A 16,163-nucleotide genomic window follows, 5' to 3' on the forward strand; every position below is an offset into this window, starting at 1 on the left:
GGGACCACACATAGAACGGGAAGAAGAGCTAAATCATTGGAACATTTTTTGCTAATTTTTTTCTCTAGGTTGCAGTTAGTTTCTCTACCACTATTCTTGCCCTATATGTCTCTTCAACGGTGAATTCATCTCCGTATATACCTAGTCAACAGGTATGTATCCAATTGGCTTTCTTATCTAGTGTTTATGTTATGTTTAAATACCTGTAGCAAATCACATATACGAATACTAGAATATTCTCCCAGATGCAATTTACCAGGGCATGGAAACATTCCATGTGTGAATATAAGAGGTATTCTTCATATAAACACACATATATAGAGAGAAAGGGGGAGGGGGGGGGTGAATATCGTTTACAACAAGATGGTCGTCGACTAGACCAAGAAATGCATCTAGCTCACTACCTGTGCTTCGAGGACGTTACATACATGCAAATGAGAGTCGACCACATGTTCGTTGTTCAAGCGAAATAGGAATAGAGGAAGTCAAGCACGCAGCGAGCAGAGGATCTGGCAACATCACCCAGGTGAGCTCAAGATGGTCCGTGATCTCGGGACCCATTCTTATCATCAATAATAAAAACATGATCAGCGGTTGAGAGTTGTGGGAGCATTAGGGACGGATAGCTTATTGGTGGAGCCCTAAAAGGTTTTGGTCTTTTTATGATTATGCATTTTATAAGGATATTTATATTTCAAATCTAATATACCTATATTTCAAATCAAAGGATTATAATATAAAAAAGATACTGTAACGAGTCTAGTCAGTTATTAATTTTTATGAATCATCTTGCTACTTTCTAAGAAAAATGCGCGCGACTGCATGCTAATATCGCAGCTGCTCACGACGCATTGACGCTTGTTTTTCTCGGATCCCTAACCACATGGCGTACGTGGACAATCATGACTAACTAACAAATTGGATGGATTGCATTCAAGTAAAAAGCTAGATGGATGTGTATTGTTAGAGTTTCGTAGAGCTATACAGTCTACCTTTTATTCTTTTATTTTATTTATAGCACCGCTCACAATGCATAATGAAAACGAGAAATTTGTAGACTCCACTTTCACTTCCACTTTCAGGTGTTAAAGTATTCCACTTGTTTTCAAGAAACTGTAAGACTCCTTAGTCCTTAGTCATGTCACCAATCATGATTAATATACTAGTTTATAGCACACATGTACGAGTCATATACCATAATTAAATTTTATACATGATGTTAATTCTAATATGATCATGTGGATCAACAGTTTGCAAGTCGATCCTGCAAAATAAATCCATATCTTCTGTCCTGTGCTGATCCGGGTGAAATATATACGTACATATATAAATTCTAATAAATTCAATATCAATTAATTCTTCTATTGTTTTTCAACCCAACTGTCCTCGACACCTCGAGTATCCATTCGTGAAATTCCACATCAATTATTCTCAGTCACATATATCAGTAATATAAATTCCACGTTGGGTTGAATAAATGTTAAAGTCACCTAAAATTCCAACATGTACTGCATGTCTGCATCTGCATCCAGGGTCGAGCCAGACTCGCGAAAGCGTACCGAACGACCCCGTTCGGGCCGGCTCACTAGGCCCATGACTCCATGGAGTCGCCGTGGGTTAGCCGGCCCGGATATCTACGTTGGTCGAGCCGAACCGGCCCACCATTTTCGTTCCGTGCTCCCCCCGCCCCCTGTGAAAGCGAAGGATTCTGCATTCTCTCACTCGTCACCCTACCCAACCTCCGCCGCCGCCGCTGCTTCCCTTGCTGAGGCGATGGCGACCGCCGGCGCTGGCGCCCCGGCCATCACCGCGTCCTCCTCCTCCTTCCTCTCTTCGTCGACCTTCTCCCTCAAGTACCCAACTTCTCCCCTCTCCCCGTGCGCTCCGTTGCTTCGATAGATAGTTCTAACTGTGAAACGCTTCCAGGGCGTCGAAGACCAGCCACCGCCGGCCCGCGGGGAGGGTATCCGTCAGTGTCCGCTGTGTCGGTAGCCCCCCATCTGTCGATACATGTACGAACCTGCCCCTCGTACACGTCGTCTCTAATCCGTTTGCAGGGTGCTATGTTTAAGCTCTAGTAGTTATCAATCTAGAAAAAGTTATCACTGAGGCATCCAATCGAATGGTAGAAGTTCAAGTTCGGCTTCTACAGGGCTATTACAGATTGTGATACACGCCTTCCTTTATCTGTCGTAGCTTTTGGTTTGGCTGATGTTGCGTTCGTGTAACAAGTTGGTTGGAGATGTAGGAATAGAAATTCAGACGTGGCTTTGCTAAAAGTTTATTCCTTTTGTGGTGAAGCTTACAAGACGAACGTCCCGCGCAATGCAAACATGGCCAAGCTCCAAGCAGGCTATTTATTTCCTGAGGTTCTGTGTTGCTGTCAATTTCTTTCTTTTCTTTTTGATGCTATTTTGTTGGGGATTTTACTGATAGTGGCGATTTGTCGACTGTCGAGAAGATTGCCAGGAGAAGGGCAGCTCATTTGTTGAAGTTTCCTGACGCGAAGATTATAAGTCTTGGGATTGGTGACACTACCGAGCCCATTCCGGATGTCATAACTAATGGCATGGCAGAGGTATCTTCTTGTTCTTAAAGTAAGAAACTACTGGTTCTTTTGATTTCAATGTATATGTTACAATCGACATGAAAATTGCCAAATGTCATTTAGTCAAAACATTTCTGTGTAATCATGGATGACACCTAATTTGTTTGTTTTTCATTTTGGTTATCAATTATTTTTCTTGTGTAGATGCAATGGATTCCACCTAACCTTTTTTATTTCATTTTGGTTATCAATTGGTTTTTCTTGTACATCTTTATAGGAGTAAACTAAGAAAAGTTATTTGTACTTTTGTCTGCACGATATATCTTTACAGTTGAAGTTTTTCATGATTAGTTTTTTTTTTTTTTTTTGTAAACACAGAGAGCACATGCTTTATCAACAATTGATGGATACAGTGGTTATGGAGCTGAACAAGGTGAAAAGGTACTATTGCTTGTGCCTTTATTATCATTTTTCTGTCGAAGTGTCAATGCACTAGTAGACATATTCAGATAGCGGGTTTACAATTATGGAGTTGCACATAGCTATTTTGTGGAATATGTGTGTAAGCTTGGTTGGATATTAATAATATGCAAGGAGAATAGTTCTACTTGTAAAAATAATTGATTTCAACCTGTTATGAATCTGATGCTCCGTTTCTTCGAGTTACTGTTTTGTAATGATTTGCTTCTTGCCTTAGTTCAAAGACCAATCCTGTTATGAATCTGCTTATGATTTAACTTGCCCTTCCAAATACTTCTGCATATATGTTGAGAACGTGCTAGTAGCACGGGGGTAAGTCACCCAGTAGTTGGTGCTACCAACCATGGCTCAAACCCTGGATCTCTCAAAAAAAGGTGCCTCGCTGTGTGTCGCTTTCAACGTGGTCTTGGGTGGCCGTGAAGTCACTTTTAGAGATGCCCCTGGGTGGCCGGCCTTTAGTGCCTTTTCTCGACCTTTAAATGCAATGCCATGGTGGCTGTCTTCCCCCATAGGTCGATTTTTTTTAATAATGCTGTGTTGGTTGTCAATACAGAAACTAAGGGCAGCAATTGCTACAACCTACTATGCGGATCTTGGGATTGAAGAAACAGACATATTTGTCTCTGATGGTGCAAAATGTGACATTTCTCGTCTGCAGGTACCGAAAGGACTACCTCTCCCCGGTTTACCCTGTTTTGAGTTTACTGTTCACGTTAACTATTTGTTAATAATTTCCCTGGTTCAATGTTTTAGGTCCTTTTTGGATCTAATGTGACGATTGCAGTCCAAGACCCATCATACCCTGTAAGAATTCTTGAATTGAGTTAAACACTCGGTCTCTTTCCCCTTTCATATCCATGATTCTGAAACTTGTTTGATGATTATGGTGATGTGGTTTTTTTTTCTTGTCATTGTTATTATACTGTTACTTATAGCTAAACTATTACCTTTTTACACTTTGCCTTGTGAAAATTAAAGCCTATCTTCCATTTTAACAGGCATATGTTGATTCGAGTGTTATCATGGGGCAAACTGGTTTATATCAGCAAGACGTTCAGAAGTATGGAAACATCGAGTACATGAGATGCAGTCCCAAAAATGGATTTTTCCCTGATCTGTCAACTGTCCCACGAACAGATATAATTTTCTTTTGTTCACCTAACAATCCTACTGGTGCTACTGCATCTCGGGACCAACTAACTAAACTAGTCAAATTTGCAAAGGACAATGGGTCCATCATAGTCTATGATTCTGCTTATGCTATGTACATATCAGATGACAGCCCAAAGTCTATCTTTGAAATTCCTGGAGCAAGGGAGGTGCGCTCTGTTTTTCAATGTTTCACTTGTTTATACTGCATATTGGAAAATTTGAAGCGTCTTTTTTGCATTTCCCTGCAACACATTTAGTCTGATTGTTAACACCATTTTTTCTGAGTAAGTATAAGTGTATATCTGCACTCATGTCATTATTGTTTGTTTATGTGTAGGTTGCCATTGAGACAGCTTCATTCTCAAAATACGCTGGGTTCACTGGTGTCCGTCTGGGTTGGACTGTTGTCCCTAAGGAGCTACTTTTCTCAGATGGACATCCAGTTGCTAAAGATTTCAACCGCATAGTCAGCACTTGCTTCAATGGCGCATCGAACATTTCTCAAGCTGGTGGTTTGGCTTGCCTCTCTCCAGAGGGTCTAAAGGTAGGATATCAGGTTTTTGAAATCTTCAGATGGCTCTTTTGCATTGTTTCTTCTCATCTGTTTGTTACTTTGTTCCCGTGTAGGCTATGCGTGATGTTGTTGGCTTCTACAAGGACAACACCGAAATAATTGTTGACACATTTACATCACTTGGATTCAATGTATATGGTGCCAAGAATGCTCCGTATGTGTGGGTGCACTTCCCTGGTCGTAATTCATGGGACGTTTTTGCTGAGATCCTTGAGAAGGCGAATGTGGTTACTACTCCTGGCAGTGGATTTGGACCTGGCGGCGAAGGCTTCGTGAGGGTCAGCGCATTCGGCCACAGAGATAACATTATTGAAGCTGCGAGAAGATTAAAGCAGCTGTACGAGTGAGCACCGACTCAGCTTCTGTATCCTCTTGGAAAGACTATCAATAAGAACACAGCAGCTTTGGAACACCAACTTCGCTCTGTGGAGATATTAGAATTGAGACATGATATTTTTGTAGGCTTTCTATGCTACTCCATCCTAACCGTTTCATATCCTAAACAATGTTTGTTGTAGCCCTGAGGCGCTTGAATCATTACTTAGGTCATCTCCAGCAGATATTTAAAAAATTCTTCCTCTATAATACTATTACAGCATCCCTTAATACTATTACAGCGTTCCTTATTTTTTCATCTCCAGCAGTTACCCTATTTTCTACCTTCATTACTCTTCACCTCCTATCAAATCCACTGTCAGTCTCTATAAACAGTGATAAGGGAATGAGAGAGAAAACAGTAAATTTGGAGTTCTAAGACCATCTCCAGGTGATACCGTATCCGCCCATCATCCCGTATCCACGTCGGATACGGCTTCGCGTGCGTCCACAACGCTTCTCCAGCGGACTCCGTATCTAGGTGAACAGGGTTGCGGGGAGGGGGCCGGTGGCGGCAAAATTGCGGTGCGATACGGTGTCTGCTTCACTGTTGGCGCGCTTCTCCTGCTCTCCCCGCTCCCATCAGCGCCGCCGCAGGTCAAGCTCCTGGCCCACTCACTCCTCGTGGGCGCCTACACGGTCTGAGGGCGGTCCCGTCGTAGAGCACGTGCTCCGGCGCGGGCTCGGCCTCCTCGCCTCCGCGTCCGAGCTCCTCCAGCGCCGCTCGCCGCTGCTCTGGACGTAGACGCAGCGCTCGCCGTCGACGGGGACGCCGCCTCCGTGTTCCCCACCCTGTCCGCTGGGGGAGCTGCCGCCGCCGAGCTCGGGAGCTCCCAGCTCCTCCTCCTCCTTGTGGTCGCTGTCTCCGCCGCAGCGTGGGAAGCAAGAGCGGGACTGGGTGCCGCGGGTGCCGGGGCAAGCCTTCAACGTGAGCTTCACGTACTACACCGGGTACGTCACCATCAGCGAGAAGCACGGCGCCGCACTCTTCTACTGGTTCTACTGGTTCTTCGAGGTCCAAGCCCCTCGTGCTCTGGCTCAATGCAGATGAAAATGGTGTACATCTGAATCCTTATTCTTGGAACAAAGGTAGCAAAGTTTTCTATTAAAGAATAAACCTCTCTTTGGTAGCAATATCACTATATTTTACAGAAGCTCTTCAACTCCAGTAATAGCTAGCATTTTTAGTCTTGGCAATGGGCAACTGTATTATTGATGGGCAAATTGACAACATAAGATTGGTATTATTGGATTTATCGTGAAAAAATGATGCTGTTATGACGGTTATGGCGGTTGGGGAAAAATATTTTAATATAGAGGAGAGAAGATAGTGGATAAGATATAGAGTAGCTGCTGGAGATGGATGCAACGAGGGATGCTGTAATAGTGATAGAGGATGCTGTAACAGTATTTTAGAGGATGAAATTTTAAAGTAGCTGCTGGAGATGGCCTAAGCCTTCGACGGCATCCAAGCCGCATCCCTATAGTGACAGTTGCCACTCCTACTGGAGCTCATTGCCGATCGGCATTTCTACACTATAGCACTTGAACAGATATTGTAGTACTTGGAAACAGGCACCGCTGGAGATGGCCTTAAGTAGTCAAGTGGTTATCTCGCCGCCTATGATCGTTTCTTCGCTGTCCTTGTGTTGTCTCTGTTACCGCGTAATGTCTCCCAAGATGCATTGAAACGTTACACACGCTGAGTACACAAAGATGACCATAAAATATCTAGTCAAATCAATTGTTTTTTTTTGTTTGCTTCTTTGGCATGTAAAATATTACTCTGCTAGCAGTGCTACTCCAGTATCTATGGCAGTTGACCACCTAGAGAAGTGAATCCTTTGTAGTATGAGCTCTAATTACCTCAGCATGGAGAAGAGCGAATGGTTGACTTCGTACGATCAGTTACATAATTTTACTAGAACCTGCCATGGGCTGCTGAAAAATCATATTTTCTAGATCCGTCACAGCTCTGGTGTTCACACACCGCACATGCCAAATTCAGCCGGGTTCTCACAGAATGCAACATTCAAGGAATATGCAAATTTCACATTGGGAAAATTAGAAAAATACCATCGCAAAAGTTCAGGGTTGGAAAATCGCAAAATGGGTGCCTGCTGCTCCGTTCATTTGCACGCCAGAGCTCCGTCAGTGACGTGAAAAACGATGGTGTCTTTCTGCATATTTTATAAATTCAAAAGATGAACTTCCAAAACTCATAAAATCACACTGATTTTTGTGCTCGTAGAATAAATAACAAAGAACCCATTTTAACTAGTTTCAGCTAAAAATATCTTACAAATTTTAAATGAAAATTCTCCAAATTTGACTGTTTTTTACTTTGCTTGAATTTTTTGGCATAAATTTATTTCCCAAAAATCAGAAAAAATTCATGAATGTTCATATAAACTAATTTAATAATTTCTAAAATTATTTAAAACCCTAATTTACATGGGGAATTTTAGTCCACAGTAGCAGCACACACTAAAACTATCGTACTATTTTAGTGTTTTAGCGTGTGTTGCTACTTTACAGTAAAATTCCTCATGTAACTTAGGGTTTTCAATAATTTTAGAAATTAGTACACTTTTTTAGATAAATATTAATAATTTTTTCCTGATTTTTGGGAAATAAATTTATGCCCTAACAATTCAAGTGAAATACAAAAACAGTCAAATTTGAAGGATTTTCATTTATAATTTGTAAGAGATTTTTAGTTTGAACCAGTTAAAATGGGTTCTTTGTTATTTATTCTACGAGCACAAAAATCAGTATGATTTTAAGAAATTCACCTTTTGAATTTATAAAATATGCAGAAGGACACCATCGTTTTCACTCACTGACGGAGTTCCGGGCGTTCAAATGAACGGCGGTAGTATTCTCCAGCAGCCACCTATTTTCCGATGGTATTTTCCAACCCAAGGACTTTTGCAATGGTATTCTGCGCGATGGTATTTTGCGCGATGGTATTTTTCTAATTTTCCCTTTCACATTTGTTCATGATCATGCTCTTTGGCAGACAGAAAGAGAAGTCATAATACAAATATTCAGTTATTTTCGCAATTGAACATAAGCAATGGCATTGATTCCGTTCTCAATAGCAATCAAAATTGTAACCATCAATCTGGTACTACTCTCTTGCCAATAAGATTGGGCTGCTGCTGTCGAAAAACAGGTTACTGGGCATCAACTCTCACCGGAAAACTACTAGAATCAAGTTACCGTTATCATTTGCCAAAATTGTCAAGATTGCAAATAGAACAAAATGGATAACAGAGCCTCCATGCTACCCAGGTTTCACATTAACAGGAGGAGCAATGCAATGTTTCAGCAAAACATTAGTTTAACAGTCGCAGAAGCAACTGAAGCTAGACGAGAGGTTACAAAGGATCAGGCACCTGACAGGACCAACTAGCAAATTACAAGTGACGATTACAGATGCAACAAAAGAACTCCAAGATTGAAAGCTCGGTCCCTCTGAGCAACATCCTCTCGTAACCGGGTAGAACACCACTTGAACACTTAGATGCAGAAGAACCACGTTTATGTTGACATTTGACAGTGCAAAAGAGCGGGTATAAATACAAAATCTTTGATGATAGTGGGATGCCCTTACCAACATTTACAGCACCCAGAAGGAACGTGTTAACATCAATCCACAGTTTGTCATCAATATCAATGGCATGCTATAAATGCAAGGAAATTGGCGCATAGTATAAGGCCTCTTCAATGGTTTAAATCGAAGTGGATAAAGATCAAGCCAAGGACAAAACAGAACAATGCAAGCTGAAGGTAGCTTCCAGCTATGTATACTTTTTGAGAATTTTGAGCTCACATATATGACAAAACTGGAGCGTCATGCTAACCAACCACCACTAAGAGTAAGGCAACGAAGAGAGCAAAATAATTGGTTCAGAGGACAACCCTATCCTGCTGAAGAAGACACCAATATCACATGAATAATTACTTGAGGACACCTACTGGTACAATCCTGACAAAAGAAAATCACAACTATTCAGCCAATAAGAGGAGATATAGGAAATTCTATGGAAAAGTAAAGCGGTGACCAATAACTTCCTTCATTAACTCAATTTCTAGGAGTGTAAGACATAACTTATGCCAACAAATAAACATAACATCATTCTCCTAACACCTCACATTACAACATAGATATCCATCCCATGATCCCAACCCAGACTCCATTGTCACCCCAATTCTACAAAAAGAACACTTTAAATTTAGATCCAAGAGGATCTAGAACGAACAAACAAAATAACAAGTAGAATTGTACTCTAATTATCATGTAGTAGTCTTCACAGCCTTGAATGCTGGGTGGAGCAACCCAAGCTCATCCTTCATCTCTAACGGGTAACTAGTCTCATTCCTAATCCTCTTCACCCTCCTGCTCGCAAGCGTCTTGTGCGTAAACCCATACATCTGCAATATCTGGTTATCCCCAAAATTGAATGCACGATCCATCTGCTTGAGGCAACGCTCAACGGGGTAGTCTCCAAACTTCCCGCAAGGCTTGCACCCGACAAAGTGAGTGACAAGCGGCCACCGGTGATCACCGAGCCCTGGCTTGTAATTCTCGAGCATTTCCTCATACCTATCGACCAAGATCCCCCAGTAACCATGGAGGTAGTACCCATTCTCAAGGTACACCTTATCACCCCATTTCTCACGCTGTGTGGCGAGGATGTATACCATCGCCGACTGATCATCGGCCTCGAACACTGGCCGATCCTTCAAGAACTTGGTCAGCACCTTGCCGGCCTCGATACGGACAGGGCCCTTTGGCCCCATTGGCGCCCAAGTATCGAGCATATCAAGCGACCACTGGCAGTTGCGCAGTAAGAAGCTGCCTGTGTTGAGCCCAATCCAATTCTTGTCGTCGTAGACCATCTCGTCCCAGCCGTGCAAGATGAGGTTGTATGGCCCGTAGCGCTCCCACGGCAGCTCGAATGCCATGTCGGTGAACATGGCGTCGGAGTCCATCCACCAGAGGAACTCGACCTCCGGGTGCGCGAGGAGCAGGGCGCGGATGAGCGGGAGCTTGGCCCAGAAACCCGCCATTTCGGCGTCGAGCAGCGCCATGTTGTAGAAGATCTCGATGCCGTGGACGCGGCAGTAGTCGATCTTGTTCTTGATGGACTTGAGGAGGTAGTGGTCGCCGACGGGGTTCTCGCAGGGCTTGGGCGAGGACCCCGTGACGAGCAGCACCCGCGGCTTGACGTCGTTGAGGAAGGGCGGCGTCTCCGGGTGGCGGCGGTGCCAGGCGGCGCGCTGCTCGTCCCAGTCGGAGATCTTGGGGCCCAGCGTATAGGGTGGGTCCCTGAGCGACCTCGGCGGCGGATCGGGCTCATCGTTCCGGCCGCCGCCACCCGCCGCGCCGGTGGACGATGAGGATGACCTGGACCTGGCGTCGTAGTGCTCGGCGAGCGCGCGGTGCGGGTGGGAGACGAAGCGCTGGCGGAGCTCGATGAGGTCCTGCTGCGGCGTGCCGAAGCGGCCGGCGCCGACGGTGCCGCGGAGCACGACGACGGTGAGGAGGAGGCAGACGACGGTGAGCTTGGCGTTCCGCGCGAACCGCTGGATCTGCCGCATCCGGCGCTCCCCCACCACCCGCTCCGCCGCCCACATTTTCCTCCTCCCTCCCTTCCCTTCCCTCCGATCGAACTCCCCTCTCAGACAAACCAAACCAACCAAAGAACAAAACTGTGCAAGGGCGAGAGGGAAACAAATCGGAATCGAGCAATGCGGCGGCGGGGTTGGGAGTGGAGGAGGAGGAGGTTTTGAAGCGGGGATGGGGAAGGGGAATTAATAAGGCCGGGAGGGTGACGGTGAGCGTGGCCTGCCCGCGAGTCAGCGCGCGGGTTGTGGGGGGATGCGCCTCGGGGAGCTGATTGCGCTGGCTGTCTGTGGCGATCGGTGGGGAAATCTGGCTCCAGACGCGAGGCGAGAAGGAAATCGAAATCGAATCAAATCCGCCGCGGATGGGGGAGCGAGGAGGAAGAAGGCGACGCTGAAAGGAAGGGAATGGCAGGACTGCAGGACGACGCGGACACGAGATGCGATGCTTCTACGCCTTTTACCCTTCCACCCCCTGTCACCCTCCGCCGGTAACACGGCTACTTAATTAAGGATCGACTGCCGTTTACTGTTCACTTCTGGTTTGGCTTGACGCGGTGGGTATTTGGAGGGTGGGCCCGGAGAGACTCTTTTGAAAAATATTATCGGTTGTTAGGATAATATCTAGATTTAGATGTTACATGTTATAAAAATATTGATGGTATTTTTTAATTTATATGATCTTTACGACAATATTTTTCAGATTCATCCTTTCGTTTCTGTCGGTGGGGAGAGAAGACCGTTCACGTTTTGACTTTTATAGCCCCTTTTGGATCCTATTGTGCTCAAATCTTACCGTATGACGTATTAAAATTTAAAACCATGCGGGGTCGTCATCCTTTCGGTGTATTTCATGTGCAAAATACGGTTAAAAGCGACTGGAACGTTTGCTGACGCAAACATATTCGGAAATGTACCTGGCGTTTCCAGTCATACGACGATGTTTGTGACAAACCAACCCATGGAATTGTCAAAACTCAAAAGTAATGTACACGTTACCACGAGCGAAAACGCATCGAAGTTCAGCCTTGGGTTGCCCATGCAAAAGCCTTGATGTGATGGAGACCCACGGGGGGAAGCCCATGCAGTCAAAACCGGGCGGGGAGTGGCCGTCGCTAGTCACTCTCGGCAGAGATTTTAATTTCGTTTTATATTTTTTTCACCAGCAAAAGAAATCAAAATTTGGTCATCTTTCGTCCTTTACTATATGTGTTACATGTTAATAAAAAAATTTAAATTAGGTATTTCGTTTATCTCTGAAATTATTGAAATTCGTAAAATTTTGGTGAAATTTTAATCCTGCTCTGAGCGCTCGATGGCGACCAGTTATAGGCAGGCTAGCGATGTCGCAGCGAGATTGCAACTTGCATATGACGTGGTGACTTTTTCCAATGTTTAATATGTTCACGTCTCGGTCACCACCGGGGACCATCTACTCCGGCGGCTCACTCCACCCAAAGCTACTGCCTCGTCCACTGACGTGTGGGCTGTTGTGGTACTCACCATCACTAGCTAAGGTGCTTGCTCGGTACCAATGGAGTTGGGCGTGTCGTTCGTGGGTACCTTCATTGTTCTTCAATTTGCTTACTCTGATGGCGACGATAAGTAATTAAGAGATCGCCATGATTACTAAACTACTTTCGGGTTTGCCTGTGTCAGCCAAATTTTAGGGCTCGCTAGGGTCCATATGTTTACCCCTTTGATTTGGGTAGGTGTGAGACTGAGCGGTGAAAATTCTATAATCTAAAGCATGTGACATCATGGGTGTGTTTGATTGTCTAAATTCGCTCTAGTTTGATTCGGTTGATACGTATAATCATAGAGATAAATGTGTTCGGTTATCTACCTATACTATTTTAGTCTGTCCTGACAAATGCAAATATACACTTTTAGCCTGACCTGGTGGGTGTATACGGTTTCAGATCAATCAACCAAACAAAAACTCAGCTCAGTCTGTCGAGAGAGATACAATTAACCAAATACTTTTATTTTTAATAAATATAACTTCACTCAATCTGCTTTCTCTCCATATATATATATATAGAGGACACCTATTCTATACTCCTAGGAGTATGTACTCCCACATGCAATATACCACCTAAACAAACACTTTATACTCTTTTATCATTTTTAGTATACTCTAATACTAATTCTAAGATACACCAATATGAGTTGTATGAAAAAATTCAATGTTAGCCTTTTATTTTTGCTATATACTCTTTTTTATACATAAAAGAAGTATATATGCAAATTATGATAAAAAAACATCGAAATTCATAAAAATTTTCGTGGGATTTGTATTGTAGTATCTTATAATTACTAATGAAGTATATTTAAAGTGATAAAGAAGTATAATACACGTGTAAAAGTGGTATATAAGAGGTGGGAGTACCTACACCCAGGAGTACATACTAGTTTTCCTATATATAGAACACCTATATATATATATATATATATATATATATATATATATATATATATATATATATGATACAACTATATAAAACCTTTCTAAAGAATCAAACACACATGTACTGTCTTTAAGTACACATCTATGTGTTCGTAACGTAGTTAAGAAGCTTTAATTTTCCATTAGCAGGCAATTAAAATATTTCATGTTTGAGATTATAAGTTGGACACTCACACCCACACACCCGTAGTTACGTCCTATCACATATCTAAACTATATTAGAGATTTAACCTCACATAACATGGATATACACTTTGACCACTTAACATATCCACGGGTATATATACTATTTTTCTTGGGATTAAGGACATCTTTAGTTCGCGTCTAAATTTGTTACGTTTAAGATTAACTAAGTATGGTTTACCTAAAAAATATGGCTAACAATTTCTTAGTCACAAGTGTGATAAAACTAATAAAAAAAATTAGTATATGATTTGTGGGTCAACGTGTTAACAAATTATGGTTTATCATAATTGTAACAGTTAACTGAACAAATTGTCTAAAAATTCATGATGTGATAAATTTAGACGCGAACCAAATAGACCTTAAATAAAAAAATACGAGCACCTTACCGAATCAAGAATTTAAACTCGGATAAGTATACTACACCATACGGACCCTAAACGATAAAGCAATTAAAATATGATCAGTAGGACAGTTCCTTTTCTCACTTCCGTGGTAATTAGTAAAACCGAACCCCTCGGAACATGTGATTCCCGTGGCAGTTCGGTAGAAAAGCTCACATTCAGTGTGATCAGTCAACTTGATAAATACATATGTCATTGTCTTTGGAGGAGCTGATTTGAACGCTAAAAAAACCTCCTATGACTGCATAGAAAAAAGTGTGTCGATCTAAGAATGAGGGGTCTTGAGGTGATTCAACTCAGAGTTCATAATGACTCCTTTTTACTCAAGCATCTAGACAAGTTCTTCAACAAATATTCAATCCCTTGGGTTAATCTTTTATGGGAGAAATACTATGTTTCTGACCAGCTCCCAAGTCTGAGATTGAAAGGTTCCTTTCGGTGGCACAGTGTTCTTAAACTTCTGGACACTTTCAAAGGAATTGCAAAAGCAATACGTGGTAATGAAAATTCTATTTATTCTTGGCATGATTTTTGGCATGACAAAATTGTAGTTCAAAGCTTTCCAGAACTATACTCTTTTGCTGAGACTCAAACTCATACACTGGTTGTTGCTCGGAGAGATCATCAACCTTGGGTGCTTTTCAACTTGCCTTTATCCACTCGAGCTTTTTCTCAATTTTATATCCTTCAGGACAGATTGCAAAGCTTAACCCTCTTCGATGATCCAGACTGTTGGACCTACATATGGGGCACTTCTTCTTTCTCCTCAAAGAAAGCTTATAAAGTACTAATTGGTCACTTCCAAACTCATCCTACTTACAGATGGTTTTGGAGCTCTTCATGTCAAAAGAAACATAAAGTTTTCTTTTAGTTGCTTTTAAAGGATAGATTGAACACCAGAAATTGACTGAGGAGGAAAAATATGATCCTGGATGATTATACCTGCGAATTATGCATTCTCTAGCGAGAAGAAACTTGTCGTCATCTTTTCCTGTAATGTAATTTTGCAAGGGCCTGCTGGGAGTTTATTGGTGTTTCAATCCCACAACATTTTGATTCACACCACATTTGGAGACACTTAAGGTAACAACTAAATGTCCCGTTCTTCATGGAGATCATAATCGTAATGAGTTGGAGAATTTGGACCGTCAGAAATGATTGGCTCTTAAAAACTTAGACATCTCTGTTTTAAGTTGCAAAGCAAAATTTACTTCTTAGTTCACCTTGATGGTGCACAGAGCGAAGAAGAGTTGTTTTCTAGACATGACTAGATTCAAGATTGTAATATCTTGACTTTATTTTGTTTTCTTTCCTCCTTAATCTCTCCCCTTTACTTTTTCCTTTTTTTTAATATATATAATATGTACTGACTTGTTCCCTCCAGTTTTCCTTAAAATAATTTCTGCGTAATAATTCATCTGTTACAGGGATAAGCGGTGATGCAGACCCGATCTGCCCCAGGAAAAGATCGGATCTCCGGGTTCACTCGATTCATTGATTGAAGATCTCACGAGCACGGACACTTAAAAGTCTTGGCTCTTGATTAGCGGCAATTGTTATTATAGGATACCTCCAGTACAGGTCGTCGTCAGCACAAGGGGCCAATGCCGTCCAGAGGCTCGCACGTAAGTCTCCATTTCTTTACCGAGTTTTCTTTCCCTTGCCGGCCACTTGCTGGACCACGCCACGGCACTGGTACATGCAGACCGGGAAAAGAAAACACAAGCGGCCAGTGGGTCCAATCCTCTCGCTCCCGCAGATCTTTCCGGCAGATCGATACGTTCCGTGCCATGCTTGCCCGCCAGATGTGTCTACCCGCGTGCGCCGTATCGTTGCGAGCCAAAGGGTGTTTTCTTTCCCCTGCTGGGTACAAAATCGTCACTAACAGATTGATTATCATGGTTATTGGTTATTAGTTGATTCGGTTTGTACTGTATTTATAAATGAATTAGTTTTTAGTTAAGTTTAAATTTAAAATTAAAAGATTAAAAATTTAATGAAATTTATCCGATTTTTATTGAATTTCACCGAATTACTATGTAGTTACCGCAGCAATTGCCAGAAGCTGATTTTTTAAGGTCAAACATATTTGTAAACCCTGTTCTCGGACTAAGTTTAGTAGTGTTGTATCGTATAAACAGTTTGAGAGAAGATAAGTTGAGTAAAATCATATGTGTTAAAAAAATATTTTGTTTATTGTATCTATCTAAATAGGTTGATTTAAGTTTTAGTTTGGTTGAGTGAATTTGAAGCCACATGGATAGATACAAGAGTTGAAATTATAATTGGTTATACGTATAAAGATGATTTTATAACATTGATAAATGAGCTCTTCTATATAAG

At 42.3% G+C, this 16,163-nt stretch overlaps 2 protein-coding genes across 2 annotated transcripts; one reads left to right on the forward strand and one right to left on the reverse strand.

Annotated features, from left to right (window-relative positions):
• The first annotated feature begins 1,692 nt into the window (after positions 1–1,692).
• LOC133912311 (probable LL-diaminopimelate aminotransferase, chloroplastic) lies at positions 1,693–5,271 on the forward strand. The gene is made up of 10 exons (XM_062354977.1): positions 1,693–1,853; positions 1,927–2,012; positions 2,302–2,369; positions 2,462–2,578; positions 2,927–2,989; positions 3,582–3,686; positions 3,782–3,832; positions 4,027–4,347; positions 4,518–4,724; positions 4,808–5,271. The coding sequence occupies exons 1-10, from the start codon at positions 1,774–1,776 to the stop codon at positions 5,099–5,101; spliced, it is 1,392 nt and encodes a 463-aa protein (XP_062210961.1). The 5' UTR covers positions 1,693–1,773; the 3' UTR covers positions 5,102–5,271.
• Positions 5,272–9,195: 3,924 nt separating this feature from the next.
• Positions 9,196–11,253, reverse strand: LOC133912312 (probable xyloglucan 6-xylosyltransferase 1). Its single transcript, XM_062354978.1, has one exon. The coding sequence runs from the start codon at positions 10,773–10,775 to the stop codon at positions 9,432–9,434; it is 1,344 nt and encodes a 447-aa protein (XP_062210962.1). The 5' UTR covers positions 10,776–11,253; the 3' UTR covers positions 9,196–9,431.
• Between the last annotated feature and the right edge of the window lie 4,910 nt (positions 11,254–16,163).

Source organism: Phragmites australis, chromosome 3, assembly GCF_958298935.1.
Source record: "Phragmites australis chromosome 3, lpPhrAust1.1, whole genome shotgun sequence".
NCBI lineage: Eukaryota > Viridiplantae > Streptophyta > Magnoliopsida > Poales > Poaceae > Phragmites > Phragmites australis.

Excerpts from the sequence above, each read along its gene's own strand:
- LOC133912311 (XM_062354977.1), top strand. The coding sequence starts at position 1,774 with ATGGCGACCGCCGGCGCTGGCGCCCCGGCCATCACCGCGTCCTCCTCC. Across the intron at positions 1,854-1,926 it reads TCGTCGACCTTCTCCCTCAA|GGCGTCGAAGACCAGCCACC; the intron begins GTACCCAACTTC and ends AAACGCTTCCAG. Across the intron at positions 2,370-2,461 it reads CAGGCTATTTATTTCCTGAG|ATTGCCAGGAGAAGGGCAGC; the intron begins GTTCTGTGTTGC and ends ACTGTCGAGAAG.
- LOC133912312 (XM_062354978.1), bottom strand. The coding sequence starts at position 10,775 with ATGTGGGCGGCGGAGCGGGTGGTGGGGGAGCGCCGGATGCGGCAGATC.